This window comes from Erithacus rubecula (genome assembly GCF_903797595.1).
Source record: "Erithacus rubecula genome assembly, chromosome: 21".
Lineage (NCBI taxonomy): Eukaryota > Metazoa > Chordata > Aves > Passeriformes > Muscicapidae > Erithacus > Erithacus rubecula.
In genome coordinates this window covers 6,799,859-6,823,623 of record NC_136673.1, presented here as the reverse complement: position 1 = coordinate 6,823,623, position 23,765 = coordinate 6,799,859, and the positions used below count along the sequence as shown (strand labels likewise).

The following is a 23,765-nucleotide window of genomic DNA, read 5'->3' as shown; positions in this document are numbered from 1 at the left end:
GGGGCACCCACCTGAAAGAGCCTGGGAGGGCAGAGCTGAGGGACACAGAGAGCTCCAGGGCACAAATTCTGCAAAGTCAGGTGTGGGGAGCTGCATTGGCTTCATTTGGAGAAGAGGAGGCCAAGGGATATTTAATTATAGCAGCAGCTGCTCCAAAGGTACTCACAGATATGAACAAAACTCCTCTTTTGAGAGACACTTGCTATAACAAGGAGCAATACACAGTTTGCAGCTTGAGAAATTAAAATGATTTACTGAAAAACTTTGTCATTTGGAAGTAATGCAGTGCTGGAACATGATCAGAGATGTATAAAAATCTCTCATTTTAGACTCTGCTAGACAAAAACAAGGCTGACCTGACCCAGTGCTGGCTCTGGTCCTGCTTCTAGAGGGAGGCTGGAATAGGACCCTGCCATAAACTTCCCAAACAAGCCAACAAGATGTATAGCCATCTTTCCCTCTATATTATCTGCATTCTTTCTGATCCTTTCCCAATTTTTTCTTTTTTTAATTCCTTCATCCCATTTTCAGAAGGAAAAGGAGAGCTTGTAAAGGCTGAAACCTTTTCAAATAAAAAGAAATAATCCATAGAATTAGTGGAGAAAATCAGACCAGATAATTTACATCCTATAGTGCAAAGTTAAAGATATTGACATAACAGATTTCCAATTATTCATCAACTTGCAGTTCATGCTTAACTGCCTAACAAAGGATATCTGTGCATTAGTCAGTCCCATCCTGACAGGGATGGTAAATGGATGTTCACATCCTACTCATCACATGGTGGAACCCAGCTCCTCAAAAATAACCATCACTGCACTTCCAACATCCGTGGGACATCTGCTTGTCTCCTTTCTCCCCCAAAGATAACCAAGAGGGTTTTTTTTAGTCATCTCTCAGGTTTTCACTTTGTTTTTAATGCTGCTTCCAATGCCCTTCTCCTCCCCAGACCCAACTCTGTGCTTTTCCAGGGCCTCTGAAACCACCATCACGTGTAATTGCTTCTCTTGACCACGCTGATTACTCCGGGTACCTTTCAGCAGTAAAAGCCTTGCATTTGCTTCCCACCCCTTATAAATCAATTTCCTCAAAAGCCTTTTTGTGCAGGAGCCCGGGCTCTTTTCCCTCTGATGATGAATGTGCTACATTTTTCATCGAGACGGGCAAGGCAGGAATTTCGGTGCAGTGTGCACATTTTGCTACTGCAGTGCAACGTTGGGGGAAAAACAAATGAGCAGCAAATCTGGCAAAATAAAAGCTGGATGGGGTTGTTTAGAATTAGGGTGATGAAGAAAAAAAACCAAAAAAAAAAAAAAAAGTATATAGTTTCTTCATTATTTATATTTATTTATAACTCTGCCTGGAAACCTGTGGTATGGATGGGGACATTCCCTGATTCTGGGAATAGCTCATTTTAAACCCTGAGAATTTCCAATTAATTAACAAGCCTGTTTGCATCTGTTGTTATGCATTCCTCTGCACAGCAGACTTTGCTGATGGCTGGAACTACAGCTCCCGAGATGCAGCTTGGTCCCTCTTTCTGCCTTAGGGCAGTCCCAGGCAGTGACTCAGCATCACAAGTGGCACCACAGGGAATTGGCAGGTCAGACATCTCTTTCATGAAATTTTCCTTTTGCCAGTGTTAAAAAGAAAAAAAAATCCCATTTACATCAGAAAGCAATAGTCTTGAATAAGCCAACATATTAACAAATAAAACTCTACCAAATGGCTTAATTAAAAGTTGAGTTTTTTAAATCCACAATCACAGAATTTTTTGACCAGCCATTCTAAAATGCCAAGAATAAGGCAGCGTTATTTTTCTCAATATACCCACAAGCAGTGAAGCACAGGGCTAAAAAACCTCCTGAGCTGATTCAAAGCAGCTTCGGTTCACTGCAGCCTCCTTGACTTTGAAGATACTGTTCCAAATCACAGCAACTCTTGATTCACCCTGCACGATTTTTTCAAATTAACAGAGGATCCAACACAGACCAGAAGCAGAATACAAATGTTTTGGGCTTTCAGTAGCTTCCTGTTCAAAATGGTATTTGCTTTCAGAGCACTCCTGTGCCTTTCAGTCCACTTTATTGGAAAAGCCTTCAGATGTCATCAGAGATTTCTCCTCTGCTGTTCATAATGAAGAAAATCCTCTAGTTATTGGGAATATTTATTAAAACAAAGAAGCAAAACACTAATACTGCAGCCTTTTGTGATAGCAACTTCCATCTCAAAGGATAAGTTCACGCATGATGCATCAAAGTGATGAATCAGATGCAGCAGCTTTAGACATAAAGATAATCACTCCATCTAGCCCTGAAAAGCCTCCAGTCCTGGGTGGAATATGGCAGAAATTGCACTGCAATATGTCACTTTAACATGGCAAATGAAAAACACCTTCCCCCATTCAACTCTCAGGGGGAAGGAGCCTGAATACAATTATCTACCCCAGCCTGTGCCTGGATTGAGTGCAGCAAGGACAGAAGGTGGGACTGGAACTCTCCTCTCCACAGGGCTCCCACCTTCTCAGTGCCTGGGTTAGATCCCTTGGGAAGGGGTTTGATGGGACCAACCTGTGGCTCTGGAGCATCTCATATGAAGATCCTGTGCCAGATCTAACAACTGCTAGCACTTTACCAGGGGCAGAGCTGTGCTGGAAGGCACTGCCAGTAACCCTTGTGAGCTTGTGCAGCACTGAGCTGGCAAAAGCTCCTGAAATCCACATTTCTGGTTTGCCTGGTTTTACCCACCCCACCCCTGAGCCCATAGGAACTCACAGAAAACATCTGACCTTGTTGGCTGGTGACCTGCTCCTGGAACTGCCCAGGGCACACGGGGGAATGTGGTCAGGATGGGAATTAACCTTGGGTCATTAACTCCACCCTGGCTGCTCAGCATGGGTGGGACATGGGGAGCTGTGCAGGGGCACAAACACCAGCAGGGGCCACATGTTGAAGCATGAAGCAAATCCTCAACAGCCCTTCAAGGAAACAGCACAGGCTACTGCATTTCAGCCTTTAAAGGGATCAAGGTGACCTTCAACATGAAGAAAGAGAGAAAACTTATGAAGAACTCTTCTTGAATTGAGCTTGATGGTCCTTTTCTCACAGTGTTCCTTCCTGACATGAGATCTGGGCAGTTGTGACAATAAACATTGAAGAAAATGTGTTGGAAAGTGGCTGCTTAAGACTGAAAGATGAGAGTCAGCACAAGGACAGGCTCCTGATGGAGTTCTGCTTGGTGCCTGTGTGGTTTTAGGACAGGCAGGCCAGTTGCTAAAGGATAGAATTCACTGAAAATGTTCATTCCTACCTCAAGCCCTCAGGAGTGTGTATCCTGTGAGTACAGCACACCTACTAGGGGTAAACTCTGCTGACACCCCAGCCTCACCTGGGGAGACAGTGGAAAAGAGAAATGTTCCCAGCAGCAGGCAGTGCCCTGCAGGACAGAGGAGTCATTTTCCCTTCTCCTCCCTGTCCCAAAGGAGGTGTCATCTGGCCTGTGTGCTCTTCTCCCTCTGAATTGCTCTCACCAAAGGAGAATAAAGCATTCAATGCAAATCTGAAAAGCAATTTCTGCATCATTCATATTGTGGAAGTTTCTCAGTAGAACTATTAAAAGAGAGGTTTGGAGATGGTTTGAGATGAAAAATCAGATTTTTAACCAAACGTATCCCTGTACACATAATTCCATGTGTGGTGTGTGTTCTTTTTTGTGTGTTTAATAGAGGATAAAGGGTAATAGAGGGAAAAATTCCCTCAAGACTAAGATCCTGGGTTTGACTAAGATACTCTATTTTTCAGTCAAATTAGAGCATTATACTGACAGAATAAAAGATTTTTACCTGATAGGACCTGCCACAAATTGAAAAAGTGAGTTTTGCTCAGTTACCTGAATTCTCCAGATCTTTATAGGCTTCTGTCCAGGTCTTGGCCATGTTTGCCAGGGTGTACTCCATGATCTGGATGTCAGTGATGGGGCAGTTGCACTGGGGGAACTCCTCAGAGCACTGGCAGCCACACTGGCTGTCCCGGCAGATGTACTCGCCCTCCCCATTGCACATGATGTAACTCAAGGCAGACTGGACAAACTTCTCTTGTAAATACTGAGGGAAAATGATCTGGAGACCTGGAGAGAGAGCAACAGGGTTATGGGAGGAGAAACAAGTAAATTAAAAAGTCATTTCGGGTATTTGTTACTCTTTTCAAAACCTGATCATTAACAGTTTGGGAAAGTTATGGTGAAGAATTAAAAGCTGTTGTGAATAAGGAAGATACAAATTGCATCCCTCCAGGGCAAGTAGTGATTTAGCTGAGAACAGAGCCCACCTCCTCTGTGGGAAAAGGGTGAGAAGAAACTTCCCCTTCCCCAACACCCTTTCATCCATTCCCAGATCCCAGCAAAGACCTGAAAGCAAAGACTCCCTAATTCCCAGGTGTGGCAGTTTTTGTCTCATGAAACCAAGTGCTAGTTCAGGAGCAATGAGCATGATGCTGCTCTGGCCTGTTTTGAGACACTAAATGGATTTAGTACCACAGAGAAAAGGAAAATACACAGTGAAAGGGAAAATAAGAAGGAACGGAAAACAGAAGAAAGGAAAATAACATGGGAGGGGATTTATAAAAGACCCTTGCAGAGTTAAGTGCCCAGTTCCCACAGAATAAATACAGGAGTTGGGTACCTGAGCCTTTGCAGCTCGCTCCCTGCTAGGAAGGCTACTTGCCAAACCCTATAAAAGTGCAAATGGATTTAGTGCTGATGATTTCAGTGTTGCTTGGCTTACATTAGCAGGGAGATCTATCCCTTGTCCCTTTCTCCATGTCAAGTGTTTGTGCATCCATCCATCTGTGCAGGCATCAGTGTGAGTGCACCCTTGCTCAGGTACTGTGACAACAGTTTAGGTGTTTTCCTGTGCAGTGGAGGTGGTTCCCATCCTGTCCTCCCCCAGACTCCCTGCAGCTCTCCCTGAGGTCCCACAGCTGTTTGCTTCCACCTGGCCATCCTGGCTGTCAGCCCCTGTCAGTGTCTGTGGTGCAGGAGGACAGCAGCCCTGAGCAGGGACCCCAGCTGGACAGGGCCAGGGACTGGGGAGGAGTGAGAGGAGTTTATGGCCTGAGCAGCAGCTCTGGACTCGGCTCTAATGAAGGCAGGCGGGTCAATTACCCATCTGTTTGTGTTTCTGCTGTGCTGAATTAACAGATCCCTGCCTGACAGCTCGCTGGAGGGGAATGGAAATCAGACAATAATTCAGAGGATGAGAGTGTGCAGGAATGGCAAAAAGGGTTGTGACCCCTTTCAGGAGTGCAGGCCCATCTCTGATGGGTTGTGTTCACCTCAGACCAGAGAAAAACAGCAGGTGGTGACCCTGGGACCCCTATTACCCTTTTGCTTTTGGATCCAGAGAAGCACCTCAGCCCTAATGAGGTCCCTCTGGCAGAGCAGGTTTGGGGGCTCAGCAGGCTGTGGAAGGCACAGGAGCCCTGTGTCCTCTCCCTGGTCTGGGGGAGCACTGTGCCTGGTGGCAGCACACTGCCCCTCTGCCTGACCCCACTGGCAGGATGGGCTTCCCCAGCTGGGAGTGTGTTTGTGACACTGGCACACAGAAGGATTTCCAGCCTGGCATTCAGAGCCTGTTTCTGCAGAGATCCTGCTGCCCTTTCTGCATTGCTATTGGGGGCTGGAAGGAACACACAAAGAGCTGACCAGGACAACATCCCTGCAAACACCTCCAAACTGGCCTGCAGAGGATCAGCATTTTGAGCTCCCTTTGGTCTTTTCTGAGATGTGTCTCAACAAGAAGTTCAACAGATTATTGTTTCAGATACTCAACAGAATCTCAACAAGATTTCTTCCTGCTGTCTTCAGGAAGTTCTGATGCTCAGCCTCTTCCAGGGATTGTAACAATAGGACAAGGGGAATGATTTTAAACTGAAAGAAAGTAGGTTTAGATTTGACATTAGGAAGAAATTCTTCCCTGTGAGGGTGGTAAGGCCCCAGAGCAGGGTGCCCAGAGAAGCTGTGGCTGCCCCTGCATCCCTGGCAGTGTCCAAGGCAAGGCTGGATGGGGCTTGGAGCAACCTGGGACAGTGGAAGGTGTCCCTGCTCATGGCAGGGTGTGGAATGGGATGAGCTTTAAGGTCCCTTCCAATCTGAGATTCTATGATTTATCTGAAAGAACCACTACAGAGGGATGGTCCTTTGTCAAACCCTCACACTGATATTAGTGATGATCCCACCTGCCAGGATCCCAAACTCTCCTTCAGGATGGAATGAAAGCTCAGTGTTATTTGAGAACTGATGCACAAAGGGGACTGGAGAGCCTGAAGGCAGCTGTACTCACTGAGCTCTCAAGCTCACATGAGAGCAGAGCTGGACTTCTTGATGTGCAATGACTCTTCATTCATGGTCCAAGTCCCATAATACATTTTCCACTCTGCTTCATGGAGGAGCAACCTGCTCTGGCTCTTTGAATATGATCAAATTTCCTCAGGCTCTTGAGTTCTCCATAATTTCTCTTTGAATTTTAACTTATAATGCATAACAAGCTGTTTGGTCCCACCTACAAATGATTCTGGCTTTGGAGATTTCCTATTTTATTTTTTTCCAGGAGGTAATAGAGGTGAAAAAAGCACCTGAAGTTTCAGAGACTTCCCAATGCAAGGTACATCCACTGTGCATTCCAGCAGATGCAGAAACATGAATACCCTGTAATCTCCAAAACAAAACATGTTTTAGCACTGCAGTGCTTTACATGGATACTTGCTTTTTTGCCCATAAAACTTGTGGTTTCTGAAAAAAAATAAAAATTTCCAGGAAAACATCCTCTTGTAAGAAATGATATCATGTTTAAGGGGCAATCAGACCTCTGTACACTTAGCACCAACTCAACAAAGCACTTATACAAATACTTAACTTCATCAGGAAAGCAGTTTTGCTGGAACCCATCAGCTGCCTGGAGCATTTACAAGAAGCACACACTCATTTACAAGAAGCTGTGTTTGTGACAAGTGAAACCCAAATCCAGCCACTCATGGGAGCACCAGTGTGCACACTCCAAACACAGCCCCTGACTTTCCAACAGGCTGTTGGGATTACAAGTGACTCACATCTCCCAGCCAGGAATTTCCTTGTGGAAGAAATCAGTGTTACTGAAATATAGCTCTGCCTGTTTCCACAGAAGTACTTTTATATATATATACACATAAATATTCACAGATTCCTCTCCATCCTCAGACAAGGGCAGATTGATAACATTTTGTTTTGCTTTAGTCTTGAGCATGTCTGTGATCAGATCTCAGCAAGAGATTTTACAAGCCCTGTGCCAGCAGCAGCACCTCACCCAGTCCTGGCATCTCTTTCATGTGTAGCTCTATCCCATGCCCAAGGAATAAAATATTGTTGGAATTCAGGGGGTTTTGGTTGTCAGTAAAGCATCAATCTTTTGACACCACTGCTGTGGGTGCTTCAGTTGCTACCTGTAAAGCAGGAAAGCTGTAATCTCAAAAAATAGAACAGCCCCACTGAGCAGCCTGTGCTAGCTGGGAAAGCCCTGCTGCCAGACACAACCCTAATAAAATATCCCAAATTCTGCCTTGTTCTCTAAGAAATTTACTTGAGTACTGCAAACATTTTTAAAAATACACACATATATATACACAGATTCAATCTTTCACTGATGTCTACTGGTGAAACAACCTCATGTCAGCAGCCAAGAAGAGGGAAAAGCTGATCTTAAAAACTGGGATTTTGGACCATTTCCATGGGGAGAATCTCTCAATCCAATCCAGGGGCACAAGGAATGGGCTCATCCCCCACAGCAGCCTCAGGAGCTGGTAACAGATGCACAAGGTAATTTTGTTGTTGACTTGAATATCCTAGTTTTGAAGGTAACTTATGGATCAGAGGAGAAATTCTGCCACTTTGTAAAGCATGAAGTTCCTCTTTAAAAATGAAGAGCAGCCCAAATTTGGTATAGGCTTATCTTAGACAACTACAAGCAGAATATGAAATATCTGACAAGGAAACATGTCCTTAATTCACCTAGAAAAACTATTAGAGAGAGATGTTTGGCTTTAGACTGCATATAAAAGGCTTCCTGCATTAAAAGAGGTAAATTTCCCCAGCTCTAAATTAGAGCTATTTGGAACATTTTCCACAGAAGAGTTCTCTGTTGAAAATGCAGTTCCATTGAAGCATTTTGTGAGAGCATGTTGACTCCAAAAGCACTTTTGACTTTCTAAATGTATTTTTTCATACTCCCTCATTTCACTGCACTGAAAAGCTGAAATGTTTTGTGTTGCCATTACTGTTCTGCCCATCTTGGAAAAAGCTTTAATAGTAATTTTAATGTAAATTGTAATGTTATACTATCATATATACTATTTAGGTATATAGTATATATCTCTATGTAGTTATATAGGTATAATATATAAGGGTATTTACACATACATAAAAATATAATATTAAATATTAAATATAATATATTTAATGAAGTATTGTATATAACATGCATTATGTACAGTATTGTAATAAATTACCATATTTTATGTAGCAAATTACCTGATATGCAAAATGTCCTGTTTATTCTTGCACAGTTCAGAACAGCACAGAAAGATTGTACCTCACTGGAACAGTGCTATGCTCCAATATTGACATATACTGTCAATAACAATATTGATACAACAGGATATGCCTCTGAAATTTGAATTTCCTGAAATTTTTCAAAGTGTTGCTTTTTTTTTCAGTCCAATTTTCCAATTTCTACCCAGGACACTTATCCAGGGAACACAAATTCCCCTTTCCCAACAGGTTGCTGTAGAGCTTCTGGCATTCTTGCATCACCACAGGGATCCTGCTCCAGGGAGTGCTGGGAAAAAGGGAGACCTTCTGTGCTAAATATTGTGAATATATATATATCTACACACCTCAGTGCATATCTATATATGCACCCTTGTGCATCCCATAAGGATAGTGGTTTATAAATTAGTCATTCTTTTTTGTCCCAGTAACCACAAGTGCATCACCAGACTCTTTACACCTCCCCACCAAAATCAACCTGCCCAAACCCTACCTGGGTTCATGGAATCATTTAGGTTGGAAAAGACCACTGAGATCATGAGTCCAACCTTCCACTGATCACCTCCTTGTCAATCAGTGCCACATCCCACCCACTGTCTCTCCTGAAAGGCACAGCTCTGAAACCCCCAACTCCCAGGGCTGGGCAGCAGCAAGTTCAGGCAGAGAAATTCTCCCTGTCACGAAGAAGCTGCTCTTTTATTGAGCCAGGAGTGACACAAAGGCAGGAACATGGATTTCTGTCAGCAGCTCATGCTCGGCTGCTAATCAGATCAGAGGAGACTTGGTCACAATCCATTACCTGCTGCAGCCCTGTGACTAATTCCTAATGAGGCCTCTCAGAGCAGAGGAAGGATCCTGGGTAATTACCCCAAGAACCACACTCCAGATTAGGTGGAAAACTCAGGTGGAGCTTTAAAGGTCACTGTGTTCTATTAGGAAGAGCTCCTGCCTTCCTCCCTTCCCTCCTGTCTCCTTTGGCTTGGCTCCAGCCTCTCCTGCACTGGGTTCAGCCATGGAGCTCCATGAAACCCACCTCTGGTGCTCTGTCTGCTCCCACCAGAGATCACAGCTTCACCCCCTCTCTCCTTATTTTTCCCTCTTCCTCCACCTCCTTCCCCCTCCCTTGGTTTATCTCCTCTCATGTAGGATCAGATAACCAATAGAGGTCTATTGATTTACCCACTTGTCTGCCTATAACCCGAGCTGCCTGCTGATTTAGCTGCTTCCTCACTTATCTCATGTGTCATCCTTGGGTTTTCATTACCAGCAGCTATCATCAAAGTGTAAAAAAACCCCTCAAACTGCTTATTGTTAATTAGGTAAGAACCAGAACTCAGTGATTTGGATAATCACTGGCATAGTGAAAACAACCTGCCTATTATTTTTAAAGGCAAATAATAACAACAATAATATTATATCCACAACATTACTTGGTAAATGAAACCCAGTTTCAGTGAAATCAAAGATTAAAACAGCACTTGCCAAATTATACTCAAAGCAGAAGATGTAATGTAGCCCGTTCATCTGAAAAATTAAAATTTGTGCAAGTACAAGGATTCGAGAATTAAACCATCTGGGCAAATGAGCAATTAAATCTCACATTTCCTTATTTTGTCAAAAACTTGGGAATAACCTTCATAAATTACATGCCCAGTGAATTTCCGCCTTCTACTGAAGTTGACTTCTTGCTAACCAGCATGTATTTATTTATTAATTCAGCCATGACCTCTATCTGTTGACTTCTGGACTAGCTCCCCAGCTGGGACTGAAGCCATGGCTTCTAGCATCCAAATAAAACCTCTGTGACTTTTCCCAAAGATTATGGTCATTAGAGAGTCCCGAAAGCTGATCTGCAAACCTCTTACACAAATCAGCAGTTCGGGAGGGATGGAGAGATGTGGGCAGAATTCTCCTTCAATACTGACAGAAAAGGTCACATTTTTTTTTAATGCAGGTGTGTGTATCACACACAGAAGTCCATCAAAATTCAATGGCAGAGGGCACTCAGACATTTCAGTGGGGTCAGTCCTGGCTGTGCTCAGCTGAGCCTCATGTGAAGCCACCAGAAGGTTCAGGGAACTTCCAGCAGAATCACAGCAAAGAGAGGAGGGGGAAAGGCTCAGAAAAAGGGCACCCCTCTCCCATTTCCACCCCCTCCCTGGTTCCTGGGCCCTACCTTGCAGGTGGAGCTTGCTCTCAGTGCTTTGCAGAAGGACAGAACTCACAGAGTCCAGATTGTCGTAGCTGTTACAGCCCAGGGGGCCAGTCCGAGTTTCTGTTACCTACAGAGGATTTAGAAAAGAGAGAATGTTCCCTTTGACTGCAGCCCCAGGCTTTTTAAACCTTTTAATTCAAGGACTCCTTATCACCAGCTGATAAAACCCAAAACATCTTCCCTAGTTGTGAAAAAATGCCCCACCCTGCATAGACACTGCTAAGGTTTGGTGCAGTCTCAAGCTGAAAAATCAGAATGAATTGTGGCTGCTTTCTATAGGGTACCTCAGGTAGTTCTGCACTTGGCAATGGGATCCTGCAGATTGATGTTTCTCACAGAGGATCTCTGTTGGAGAACATCAGAAGCCTGCAGAGGAATTATTCCCTGGCTTCTCTTATTGGAAAGCAAGAAGCAGAGATGGATTGCCAGCCCCCAGCGGTGCCTGGTGCTCCCACAGCAGATGTGAGCACCAGTGCTGTGCTGAGGATGGAGGGAGGCACAGGTGACCTGCAGTGCTGCTGTTTCCAACCACGGAGGAGAGCTGTCCTTCTGGAATTCACCACGGGTGATTATCTGCTGTCACTGTTTCAATATCTCAATACAATTTCCCATCCAGAAGGGAACAGCCTCAGCCATGAGACAGCACAGAACAATAACGAGAGCTGAAACCTTTCAGAAATGGCTAACAATGACGACTCCATCCACATCACCTTCCCTGGAGTGAGCTCAGCAACAATAAAATCCCTGCCCAGTGCAGGATGATTGCTTTCAGAGAAGGAAGCCTTTGCAGAGCCATTTTCCCTATTTTGTATTCTCTGAGCAGCTTCCCTTCCTTCCTGCTGCAGCCCCCAAGCTGTCTCTCATTCGAGATGCCTCAGTAATGCCACACTGAGTTTTTCACCATTTCTTGTATTAAATTCAGCTGAGAGATGTTTTGCCTTACACCTCCTGGAGACAAATCCTCCTGGGTGGCACAGGGCTGTTCATTTCACAGACCTGCCTTTCCCTTCCAACCTCCATCACTGCTCTGGGTCCTCTGCTCCCTCTCTCCCTTCCAGAAATCACTGTCACACTTAGTCAAACTCTCCTATCCTACACAACCACCACACTGAATGCCCACCTCTTTCCAGACATTAGTGGCCCTGGGGAAATCAATTCTTCAACTCAGTAAGAGAACAGCTAACCCTGGGAACGAAACAACTTGTGATTGAAGAAGACATCAGGCTGGCAAAGCCCTGCCCCAAATCCCTAGAGAATCCATGCAATGCAGACAACCTTCTAGCCCTTCCTAAGGCAATGCTGGTACCTTGATTGCTCCGGTAGAGATCTGGATCTCATGGAGTCTCCTCATGGTGCCATCACGATCCACAAAGTAGGAGGAGGCGAGCTGGTGCAAAGCTTCCACGCTCTGGGTGGCGTTGCCCGACTTTCTGTCGAGGCGACTTTTGTCCATGTACATGGTCAAGGCCTCCTCTCCTGCAGCAGAAAGAAAAGGAGATTTCACCTGCCAGGCAGGGCCATCTGAACAGGAGCAAACAGTGTCATCGACTGCACCTAAAGAAAGAAAAGTCTGACACCTAAAGCGCTCTTGGAGGGATCCACCCTTCCTCAGCAGGACCCCAGGGGGACACACAGAAACCTCCTCCTCCACTCAGACAGCAAAGACAAATCCACCAGGCAATTAAAGCAGCTCTGATGAATTGAGTAGACAACATTCTGGACATTTTTGAGGCAGCAGAGCTTTGCCACAACTTCTGGAGAGAATTTAGCCCCTCTGTCCCACTGGAGGAACATTCTCTCTGTAGGCAGTGCCCCTAGAATGATGCACAATGACAGGAGAAAATCCCACTTTATGCAAACCTCTGTCTGACCTGACTTCCAGAAGGAATAGATGATGATTGCAAACAGAACACAGTGTGTGGCTAGATACAGTGGACAAACAAATGTTAGCTGGGCCTCTTCAGCTTCCAGTGGCCTTGCAAAAGGGAGGGGAAAGGGAATGAGTAAAGGGAATTAATCAGAGGAAAAAACAAATAAGAAAGTTAATTTGAACTAAACACCTTGCTGCCTTCTTTCCTGTCCCAGAGCCTCATTAGGGAATAAAAGTAGAGTGAAAATACTGTTCAAGATAAGGGACAAAAGCAGGTGATTTTGAAATGCTAACCACAGACAATCTGGGAGTGAAGCAGTTAAGAACTGATAAACATCAGCAGAGACCTGAATGCAACTAAACATGTCTGAAAATGACATGAAGCTGAGAAGGAATATTTGCCTAATAGCTCAGTTTGTGCTGGGTGAGGCACAAATTAAAATCCATCCTTAACATAAGGCTGGCACTGTCAGAGGTCTCAAAAGGTGGAATGCCATCCTGCATCCTTAGCACGTGAAACTTGGATTTTAATAAATGAAGAGAAGCCACAACAAGAGGAGGAATGTGCCATTTCCACATAACTCTCTTAATGAGAAGAATGGTGCTTGTTCTGATTTGATAGATGAACCACTGATGAATACACTGCCTCTGGCAGTGATAGCATGGCCCAAAAAATATGTACCACTGCTTTCCAGGCCAAAAACTATTTCACTCTTCATCATCTTTGCATAATTTTTTTTAAGAGAACAAGGACTTGCTTTTCTTTAAAATTCTTATGAGCTGAAATAATTTGATTCATCCAAATTAATTTCTTTTATTGCATATTTGAAAAAAATAACCCAAAATCTCAGTAAGCCCTCCCCCTCACTATCCCTGGCAATTTTCCAGCTTTTATCTGAAAGCCAAATGCCTGAAAACAAACCAAAAATATTCTGGCTGAAAATCAAAATATTTTTATTAGATTTTAGTTTTTCAAGCAATAGTTGTGTTGAGTATTCAGCCTTTGGCTTTGAGATGAAAAATGAACTTTTTTGTGGAAAGAATGTACTTTCATCAAAAGAATTGATCAGCTGAAATCTTTTAATTAGCTTTGCAGGACCTAAGTGGAGAAGTTGAGCATGTAAAACTTTGTCTTTAATATTTTGTTAAAAATAACAGACTAGCCTTCCACCAGGATCAAAGCTGTGGTAGCCACAATATCATCATTGTTACCTCTCATAAAAACATTTTCCCTGGAAAATGACACCAGCTTTGATTTCCTTGATCACCATTACCATTTTTATGTGTTGGGCATGTGAGGACACCTTGGCAGGGATCAAGGTTCTGCCACACAAAGTCAATCCATCTTCCAGAGGATTTAAAACCTTGTATCTGATGGGAACACAACAGGTGAATACAACACACAGCCAGCAAGGCACAGGTAATAAAATACCTGTGATTAGTGTGAGGAACTGCACTGAGCACTCCCAACGCATTTTTAAGTTTCATCTCTTTGTGTTTTTCAGGGGGATTTGAAGGAATTTTGTCAGTTTTCATGAGTCAACTCATTTGCCACTGAAGAGGCTGGATCAGTGAGAAAGTGGAATTTGAGCCAGAAGTTCTGGATCTCCTATGTAACAGAAGAATCTAACTGCAAGGAGATGCAGCAGAGAGAAATGAGAAATTATCTTCCACCATCATTTTGTGAGGCTGTGGCAGGAGAGGAAAGATTTGGGATAACTCTCCCTTTAGCTGTGATTCACAGCCATCACCTCTTCATCAATTGCACCAATAATTGGGAAAAAAAACCCAACAAACCTTTTCCTGGAAAAATATTCCCTACACAACACAAACTAGGCACTAAGAAACACAGCAGAGAGGAGAAATCTGTGCTCTGGGGCAGTGGGGATCGGTGGTTTCCCCACAAAAACTGTCATTTTTTCCTCCACAGGAAGAAAACAGGGAAGTCCATGAGTGGTGATGCTTTTTCCTGAAGGACCAGTGCTGTGCCTGGGATTGAGGGGGGCTCAGCAGGGACACAGCTGCTGGAAACCTGGTTTGTGTATTTGTGTGCAGAACTGGAAAAGCACAGCATCCCCATGGAGAGGTCACATGGGAAAGGCAACTCATGGATCAAGAGAGGTTAACAGAATTTTGCTGCATTATTAAGTCTTAATTTCTCCTTTATTAAGTGAATCATATGTTGAAAGTTGTTTTTCCTTGAGGGATTTTCCTGAAAATTGGCTCTCAGCTCAGTGTGCTCCATCCCAGAGCAGGGATGCCCTCAAAGTGACCCTTCAGCAATGCCTTTGTCAGAACCAGGCTGGGGCAGAGCTTTTCCCTGGGCTCTGGGGGGACCTGGCTGCTCTGTTGGCTGAAAGGCACCAGAGCTGTTGCTCCTGTGGCCAGGTGTGATGTGCTCAGGTGCTGCTGCACCTCCCACCCTCCTGGGTTGGTGCAGCAGCTGCTGTTTCAAAGCCAGACAATTTCCTGTGTGCTTGTCACTGTCTGCCACCTCCTCAGACACCAGGCTGAGCTGCAAACAGCCAGAACCCAGGGCAGAGCTGTTTTAGCTCTGCTGAGGAGACACCAGGTCCTGGGAGAGCCACAGTGCCAGGACACAATGCTTTTATGTCCCAGAGCTCTTGTTTAGCCCTCAGACTGTGATTAGAGCGTGTCCTCTGTGCATAATGCATGCCCAGCTCCAGCTACATTTTCCCTGGGACTGCCATTGCCAAGATAAATCCTCTTTTCCTCCCTGCCATTGCTCACCATGCTCGGGGCTGGTGGGGTGTTCAGCCCTCCCCTCCAACACCAGTTCTCATTACAAGTCTCTGCATATTTAAAGTTGTTGTGTTGTAAAATCAGGAGAAGAAACAAGCCCCTGTGAATAATTTACAACCTCACCCAGGCAAAATTAAAAATATATTTTACCATCAAAGGTCTTTCGTATTTTGAATTTTCATGGATGTGAGTGTCAAGAATAAGAGGAATGTCAGTGGGAAAAAAAAAACCAAGTAAACCCGCAAAAAAAAACCCCAAAAAATCTCATTTTACTTGGCTGTCTTGGGCTCTGTAAAACAGTCCTCAAAAGTGAATTCCTCAATAAAAAGCAGTATATCTTTACCCAGACTTCATTAAGGCCTGAAGAAAGCAGTCACTTGTGCTCTTCAATGCTTGGAAATCTCCTTTCTCTCACATTTCTTGCTGGTGGAATGGACTTGTTTGGGTGCCTGGACTGGAAGAGCAGCCCAAGGATCTTTGAAGGACTTCACCACACCAGAGGCCATTTGACTTCAGGGGAGCTGTGCCAATTTACCTACACCTCATTTGTGCATGAATCATATGCACACATCTAATCTCATCCCAGTGTCTGCAGAATGCTCTGGGAACAGACAGATGGCCAGAAATTCCTCAAAGTTCTCTTCAAACAATGGCAATGTGGCAAGGCTGGAGGTGAGGTGCATTAGAAGGAGCAAAAACAACAAATTCTGAAGTAAAATTGAGCCTTTAGCACCACAGAATCCTTCTCACAGATAATTGTTCTTGGAAGAAAAGTATTTAAATGAAAGAAATGTACACCCCAAAAGGGGAAAAGGACCATGAAAATAATGGGAGAGAGAGGGGACAAAAAACCAGGAGTAAATATCAATAGGCGCTGCTGATTTTCACCCCAGTGTTCAACAGCAACCACTCAAAATGTTCTTGCAGCACCACCAGCAGTGCCTGCCCAAGAGTTCATGGCCCTACAGGGCTCTCTCTGATGTCATCCCTGACACATTCTGTGCACACCAGACCTCTCTGCAGCCCTTGCATACACATTTTGAATTTCACTGAACTGCTGTTTCTCCACAAGTCTGCTCCATGTTAATGCATTCAGCCTTCTGGCCATCTCTGCTCACATTCCCTGCCCAACTCCTTGAACTCCCTTTTCCTGGAGCTCTTTAAAATTCCTCCAGTTCCAGCAAGAAAGGATGTTTTTCCCCCTGCATTTGTTTTCATTCTGTAAAACAGAGGGATGAGCAGGTTCTGCTGAGGGCAGTGGTGCAGGGCTGGCAGGACAGTCCCCAGCTCTTTGTCCTGACACACACACAGGGCTCAGAGCAGCACAGGGGCACAGCTCCCACCCCACACTGAACTCACTGCAGAGGCTCTCTGGGGACACAGCTGGGCTTTGGGAGGGGGAGCTGCAGCCTGGCTGTGCCCCCTCTGGGTTCAGAGTCACAGGGTGGTTCAGATGGGGAGGGACCACAGCAGAGTGTTTGGTCCAGCCTCTGCTCTAGCATCACCCCTGAGCAGCTGGCACAGGAGTGCATCCATTAGCTGTGGAATATTTTCTGTGAGGGACACTCCACACCCTCTCTGGGCAATCTCTTCCAGTGCTCCCAATAAATTCTTCCTCACATTCATGTGGAACATCAGTTTCTGCCTGTTCCTCTTCCCTTGTGGCTGCCACCAACAAGATGAGCCTGGTCCATGCTCTAGGCACAACCCTTTAGATAATTGTGGATGGTTCAGACAGCCTTTTAGGTCCCCCTTGGAAACTTATCCCCTTAGATAAGAAATCCTTCCTTAGGAAGACTCATGCTAGAGAAATGTTCACCCCCTGTAGACCCCTGTGTTATCTTTTAGGGTTTTTATTGGTCTTTATCTCTTCTAGGTAATTGATCAATTCTTTACCTAAAACTTTAAAGCAATTGGATAGCTCTCATCTTATAACTCTATTGGTCACTCTTCTATCCATCTCAACACTATAAAACCCCTTTGATATTCTATTTATTTGGATTTGCTGTTGGACCCCCTTTGCAGAAATAGTCACCTACAGAATTTCTGTTCAGTGGTCCTAGATGTCTACTTCTCTTGCTGGCTAAGAGAGAGCTGCAAACAGAATGAAATCACAAAGAGCTGATGGCCAGAGCCCAGGCCTTGCTTGCACTTCAGCACTCTGTAGCTGATTTCTGCCTTGAAGCAGCAGGAGTTCTGTTCTATTCAGAACATTTATCCAGGCTGGCTGTGGCAGCCTGGGGCTGAACCCCAGCCCTGGCAGCTACAGATAATTACACTCATTAATGAGCTCTCCTCTCAGTCATCTCATCTCAAGATTGAGAAGATCTTTCCCCCATGAGAGATTCCCCACTCCCCTCACACTGCAGGAGCTCCACGCCAAACCCCACACACTCCCAGCCCTGCCCAGTGCCCCCACATCCCCCTCCCAGCCCGGGTGCCACCTACCTCCCAGGGTGGCAGAGATGAGGAGGTGGGTGCCGTACTTTTTGATGATGGTGTCGATGAACTGCTGCGTGGTGGGTCTCCTGCCCAGCAGGCGGATGCTCCTCTGGAACTCGGGCATCAGGGGCAGCGGGTTGTGCAGCAGGTCCCTGCGCTCGATGGCCGTGTTCCTCACCTTCCAACGGGCAAACTCCCTGGGCCACAACACACAGCACAGCAGGGTCAGGGAGGGAGCGTGGGCAAGGGGCCAGTCCTCTTGGACACCCCAAGGTGGATAATGCACCAGGGTGGACAGAGGGGAAGGGAGGAGGAGAGGAAAAACGAGACATTGCTGCGCAGTAAGCACACTCTGCAAGGAGTGAGGTGAGGAGGTGCTCTTGGAGTCACCAGAGGTGTCTGTCAGAGAGCTGGACTTCCCTAAAACAAAAGCAGGATGGTCCTTTCACCCTCCCTCACTTTGGGGTCTTGCATTCCCCCATAAAGCAGCAAGTTCTCTGTCAGCAAGATCACAGATCTAGCCCATACCCATCATTGTCACATCCCTGCTGCCCACAAGCCTTCCTAGCACACTTTTGCAAAGCACAGCTGAAGAAAATACATTTTCTCCAAAGATCTTCATCTTTCAGCATCATGAGCGTGGCAAAAGATCATTTTGGGAAATAATTTTTGAGATAAACCATGTAAAAGGACAGATTCAGTTATAAGCAGAGTCCAGGATAAAAGCAGAGGTTTTGTTCATGTTTTAGAGAAAAAAAAGAAAAAAACAAAATCAAAGCAATTCTCAAATCCATGCTTTTAAACTGAGAGCAACTGGGAAAAAAAATAGAGTTAATGTTTGCAAAAGCAGTTCTTTATTGCAGGAATCCATTTTGAAATGACACAGAGGGAAATGCCTAGAGAAAAGCTTGCACACCTGCAATCTAAAAATCAGGCCTCTGAAACATCACCAGCTGAGCACCTGAAAAATGAGAAACCTATTAATGTCTTTCAAAAAATATTGAGCAAAGTCTTCCTTAAAGGAGAGAATGTTATTTATACCCATTCTCCTACAGTGCACCTGCTCTATCCTAAGCTATCTCCCAGACCATCGGCTCACAGGCTTCTCTGTCACTTTTCATTCACCTTTTCCTGTAACTTGGGTTTAGGACAAATATTTTATTTAGATTATGGGTATTGTGGTTTAATCCCAGCTGCCAACTCAGCCCCATGCAGTCACTCACTACTCCTAGAGAGGAAGAGAGTCAGAAGGGTGAAAGTGAGAGAAATCAGGAGTTGAGATAAATAGTTTAACAGATAAAACAAACGATGCTTGGGCAAGCAAAGCAAAAGAAGGAATTAATTCCCCACTTCCCATCACAGTCTGGAGTTCAGCCATCTCCAGGACTCCATCAGAGTGACTGGGGAAGACAAATTTCCTCACACTGCACATCTCCTTTCCTCCTCCTTCCCCAGCTGCACAAGCTGAGCATGATGTGCTGTGGGATATCCCTGGGGTCAGCTGGGGCCAGCTGGGGCCAACTTTGTCCCCCTGCAGTTCCTTGTGCATCCCAACCTCATCTCTGCTGGGGTGGGATGAGAGGCAGAAAAGCCCTGACCTGTGTAAACCTTGCTCAGCAACACCTGTGTTATCAGCACTGTTCCCAGCAAAATCCAAAACTCAGCCCCATACCAGCCTTTATGGGAAAAAAAAAACCAATAAAAACACCTTTATTCCTGAATAAATTTAATATGGTGTTCTCTGGGAATACCTTTGTTCAGCATTACTGTGCCTCAGCAGCAGCAGCTAAAGCAGAGGGAGCCCTCGTGCAAGAGCTGACCAAGAGTAAACTTCTCTGAGAACATTAATGCTGCCAACAAAGAAAGAGCTGAATTCAGCAGAAACAAGTGGAATGAAGATAAGGACCAAGGAGACTCTTCCAAGAGAATGAATTTCAAAAGAAGGCAGACCAGTGACTGGTAAAAAGAGTAAGAAGTTAAGGGACCACTGATCAGAATGAAGGATTTGGGGTTGGATCTGAGGATTGGGTGATTAGATGGCAGAATTAGATCATTCTGAGGCATGAACTGGGACAGGGATCCTCTCTGCAGGCACCCAGTTCAATCTGTAAGCCAGGAAAAACTAATTGGAAATCTTCAGTTATGGAATAATCCATAACACCCAGTCCAAACCAGGAATGACAACACCTGGCCAAGGCAGCACTTCCCATCACAGTGTCCACCCAGCACAACCCCCCTGAGAGACAGACCCTGACCCAGGCAGATTCAGGGGACACAGATGCAAAGCCAGGATCACAAACCAGATTTTTTCTGCCCAGCTTGGCTCTGTACTCTGTCCACTCTGTGGGTGTTAGGTTGTTTGGTTTAATGTAATTATTCAGGTATTTATTTTGATTGTGCCCCTTCACAACACTCCATGCTGCCTGACAGCAGTTACTTTCATCAAAATAGCAAAGTGCCAGCTATTTACCTCAAAATATCTCCTTACACCTGAGCTAATGCCCCCTCTGTAGTTCCTTGCTTTCACAAGCCAAGTGGAAATGCCAAAACAAAACACACCTCTTATTATGTTACAAGAGTCATTAATGTCAAACCTTGCAACATGAAGAACCATCCATCTTTCCTAGAAAAACCTCAGTCAAAAGTCAAAAATACCTCATACAACAGGTTCTTAACATGAGGAGGGACAGAAACAGATCATTGGCTCCCAGGTTGTCTGCAGATAACAAATATACCACCAATGTATTCCTTTTATGGAGCAGAGGGTTTTCTCTGCTGTCCCACAATTGTATAAAAGTTGATTTTAATGATAGATAAAACTTTAAAAGTAAAGACAAATAGCTTCTCTCTGACACTACAGAGAGGTTTCTCTAATCATTTCAGATGAGAGTTTCAATCCCAGACCTTGCTACACAAGGAAATCCCCTTTGAGGAAGGAGCAGTCCCTTCAGCAGTTGCACTGCATGGCAAGAGGCAGAGCTGGATGCTCAAAGACAGGCAAGGTTTTAGAATAAATAGTCATGCCCATGTTCCCATCAGAAAGATCATAACTAGCAAGCATAGGAAGAATGCCATCTGTGCTTCCTCTCCAAAGAGATGATTATTGCTTCCCCTAAAACTCAAGCACACATTCAGATTCCTGCTTCCTGCAGTACCCATAAAGTCAGGAGGGACCAGAGCACTCCAGAGCCAGAATGTTTTCAGAAAGGGCTGAGGGAATGTTTCATGTCTCCAAAAAAGTTTGGTTTTGCTGCTTTGCAATAGATAATTTAGCAGCAAAGACCATAGAGTTGAAATGTGCCATTGGTCAGGTATTGATTTCTGTTCTCCTTCAGAGAAGTTGTGGCTGCTCCTGGATCCCTGGAAATGCCCAAGGCCAGGCTGGACAGGATTTGGAGCACCCTGGGATAGTGGGAGGTGTCCCTGCCTATGGCAGGGAATGGGACAAAATCATCTTTAAAGTCCCTTCTGACTCAAAGCACTGCAGGACTCCATGGTGTGTGAACAGGCAGAGCTTGGGGGTGTCTCCAGTCAGGGTGTGGAGATGGACAGGGCAAACTGGGAAGTGATGAAGGCAGGAGAAGGCAGGAAAGGACAATGACATTTTGATAAACAACGTGCCCAAAGGGAAAGTGGGTTCATTTTGCACATCAGGTCCAACATCACCTTTTGACACCACTGGCAGGAGGCAAAAGCAGGAGTTGAAGGGAAACCACTGTCATACCTTCAGCCTTCCCTGCTGATGGGACAGTCCCAGCCCCACCCATGCAGCACATGAGCCCTGAGCAGAATCCACCTCTAAAGCCTGACAGTGAAGGAGACTTTTCCCACCCAATTTTTATGGATTCCATCCCTCCCTCCCCAGGGTTTCCTGCTCCCAGGGCAGGTGAAAGCCCAGCTCTGCTCTCCCTATGCTTGGATGTGTGGCTTTCCCAGCTGATGAGAAAAGCTGAGCAAATATGTTATGATGAATAATTTATGCAACTAACTTAGATGTTTATCTTCTGCTCATAGAATATCCATGAACCATTGCAATTCCCTCTAAGTTATGCATTATTTGGATTTATTTAGTGACATTTTTCAAGCTTTTTTATAGGTTTTACATAGCATTTGTCTGTTTTATTTCTTTATGTGCTGTTGATTCATTGGGATTGGAATCAAAGGAGGGTGAAGTTTGGAAGGGAACACCTGTGGGGTCATCTACTCCAACATCAGTGGTCAAGCAAATGGTATGGCCTTGTTAAACTTCCTTTTTAATACCCAAAAAATATATTTTAAACTTGGCTCACTGAATTCCAATATTTTACATGGAAAGCAAACCTATAATTCCAGCAATCATCCATGCAACCTACAGAACTCTCCTGCAAGATGCACCTGAGGCCAAGATTATGGTACAGTTTTGGAAAATAGACTTAACATTAATAGATATGGCTACTGAAATAATTTAGGATTATTGAGGTCATAAAAAAAAATTATATTTGCAGGGAACAGCATAGATCCAGCCTTAGGGAATGTTCCAGTCTGAAACTCCTGAAGCCTCTAAAGAAACACCTCCAAGAACAGGTTTTCTATTAGCTTTCAACTCTAGATTTAATTGCATTTTCTGCAGAAGCAGAAAATCAGCCAAAATGAATTCAGGGTGCTGGGTTAGGTAAACAAAACTCTTGTCTGTTTGTCACCACTGAATTCTTTCACCTGAGAATCTTGGGAGGATTTATCAAGGCCTTGGATTCCTGGATAATGGGTGCAAAGGGAACTGGAAGCTTTTCCCCACAAAACCACCCTGGGCTGTCTCTCACTCTTTGCTTCTCTGAGCCACCAGCTGGGACACAGAGGTGAGGCCTCTACAGGCACTGAGGCATTATAAATAGAGAAATACTGCCCTGTGCATCACTTCTTTTCCAGGTGAAGAACTTGCAAAGACTCCACCAGGATGAGGGGACACAGCTGGGATTTGTACAGAGTCTTCTGACCCCAGGGGAAATCCCAAGCAAGGACTTGAACTGCTAGCAGGGAAGCTTGGAATGGATTTGGAAAGATGAAAAACCTCTTAGCAAGGAGGAGGAAGGGCAGGATCCCTGAGGCAGAGTGGGATATGGAGAAACTCTGACCCAAGGTCTGAGTAGTGGGAGAGGCAGTGGCTGGTGCTCTGTCTCAGCAGGGCTGAGAGCCCAGGGGAATTTGGGCTGTGCCAGGAAAATAGAGGAGCTACACAGAAAATAGAGGAGCTTCTTTAAGGGCTGAAAGGGGTAGGAGGTGCTGAAGGAGGAAGGGAGGTGAGAGGGATGAGGGTGCAGTTCTGCCTCAGGGAGGCACAGACACATATTGAAGGCTTTCCTCCCTCTAACAGCAAGGGAACACACACTCTTTATGTGAATACAGCTGAGGATGAGAAAACACTGCCCCTTCAAGCCTGCATTAATGAGCTTCCATCAAGGCCAGCATGTCAGGGGCAGAAGGAGCCACTAGGAATGTCTCAATGCTCATTAGCACTATGACCCCTCCAGGGAAACAGAAAAACAGGGAAAAAAACTACTGAAGAGGGAGGAAAAGTCAAGAGACTGTAATAGGTACATCAGACTCCATTCTGCATCAGAAAGGACAGCAGGATCCTGGCAGGAGCATCTCTACCCAGGGAGGGAAATTTGAGGGAGAGGGGCCAGCAGGACAAATTAAATTCCCCACCTCCAAATGGCCAAAAAAAACCAAAGCATGTAAGGGAAGAAACAAGTTCAGCACAGGCCGGTGCTTGAAACAAAAGAGAAATTAAATGTATTAAATAATGATCAGGACAGACACAGTTTTAAAAAGGAAAAAAAAAAAATAGCAGAGAAAGGAGGAAGGCACCAAACAAAGCCTGAGCAGAAGAGCCCAGCCCCTCCTGGTGGATGTGCATCTCCC

General features: G+C 44.9%; 1 protein-coding gene across 2 annotated transcripts in view; it reads right to left on the bottom strand.

Annotated features, from left to right (window-relative positions):
• Positions 1-23,765, bottom strand: part of BRINP1 (BMP/retinoic acid inducible neural specific 1) — an 87,311-nt gene that overhangs the window by 8,642 nt on the left and 54,904 nt on the right. For both annotated transcript variants that reach the window (XM_079324325.1, XM_079324326.1), the window contains 4 exons: positions 17,871-18,061; positions 12,096-12,265; positions 10,751-10,856; positions 3,889-4,125 (listed from right to left, as the gene is read on the bottom strand). In XM_079324325.1, the coding sequence (XP_079180451.1) occupies positions 3,889-4,125; positions 10,751-10,856; positions 12,096-12,265; positions 17,871-18,061 (704 nt within the window). The remainder of the gene's footprint in view (positions 1-3,888; positions 4,126-10,750; positions 10,857-12,095; positions 12,266-17,870; positions 18,062-23,765) is intronic.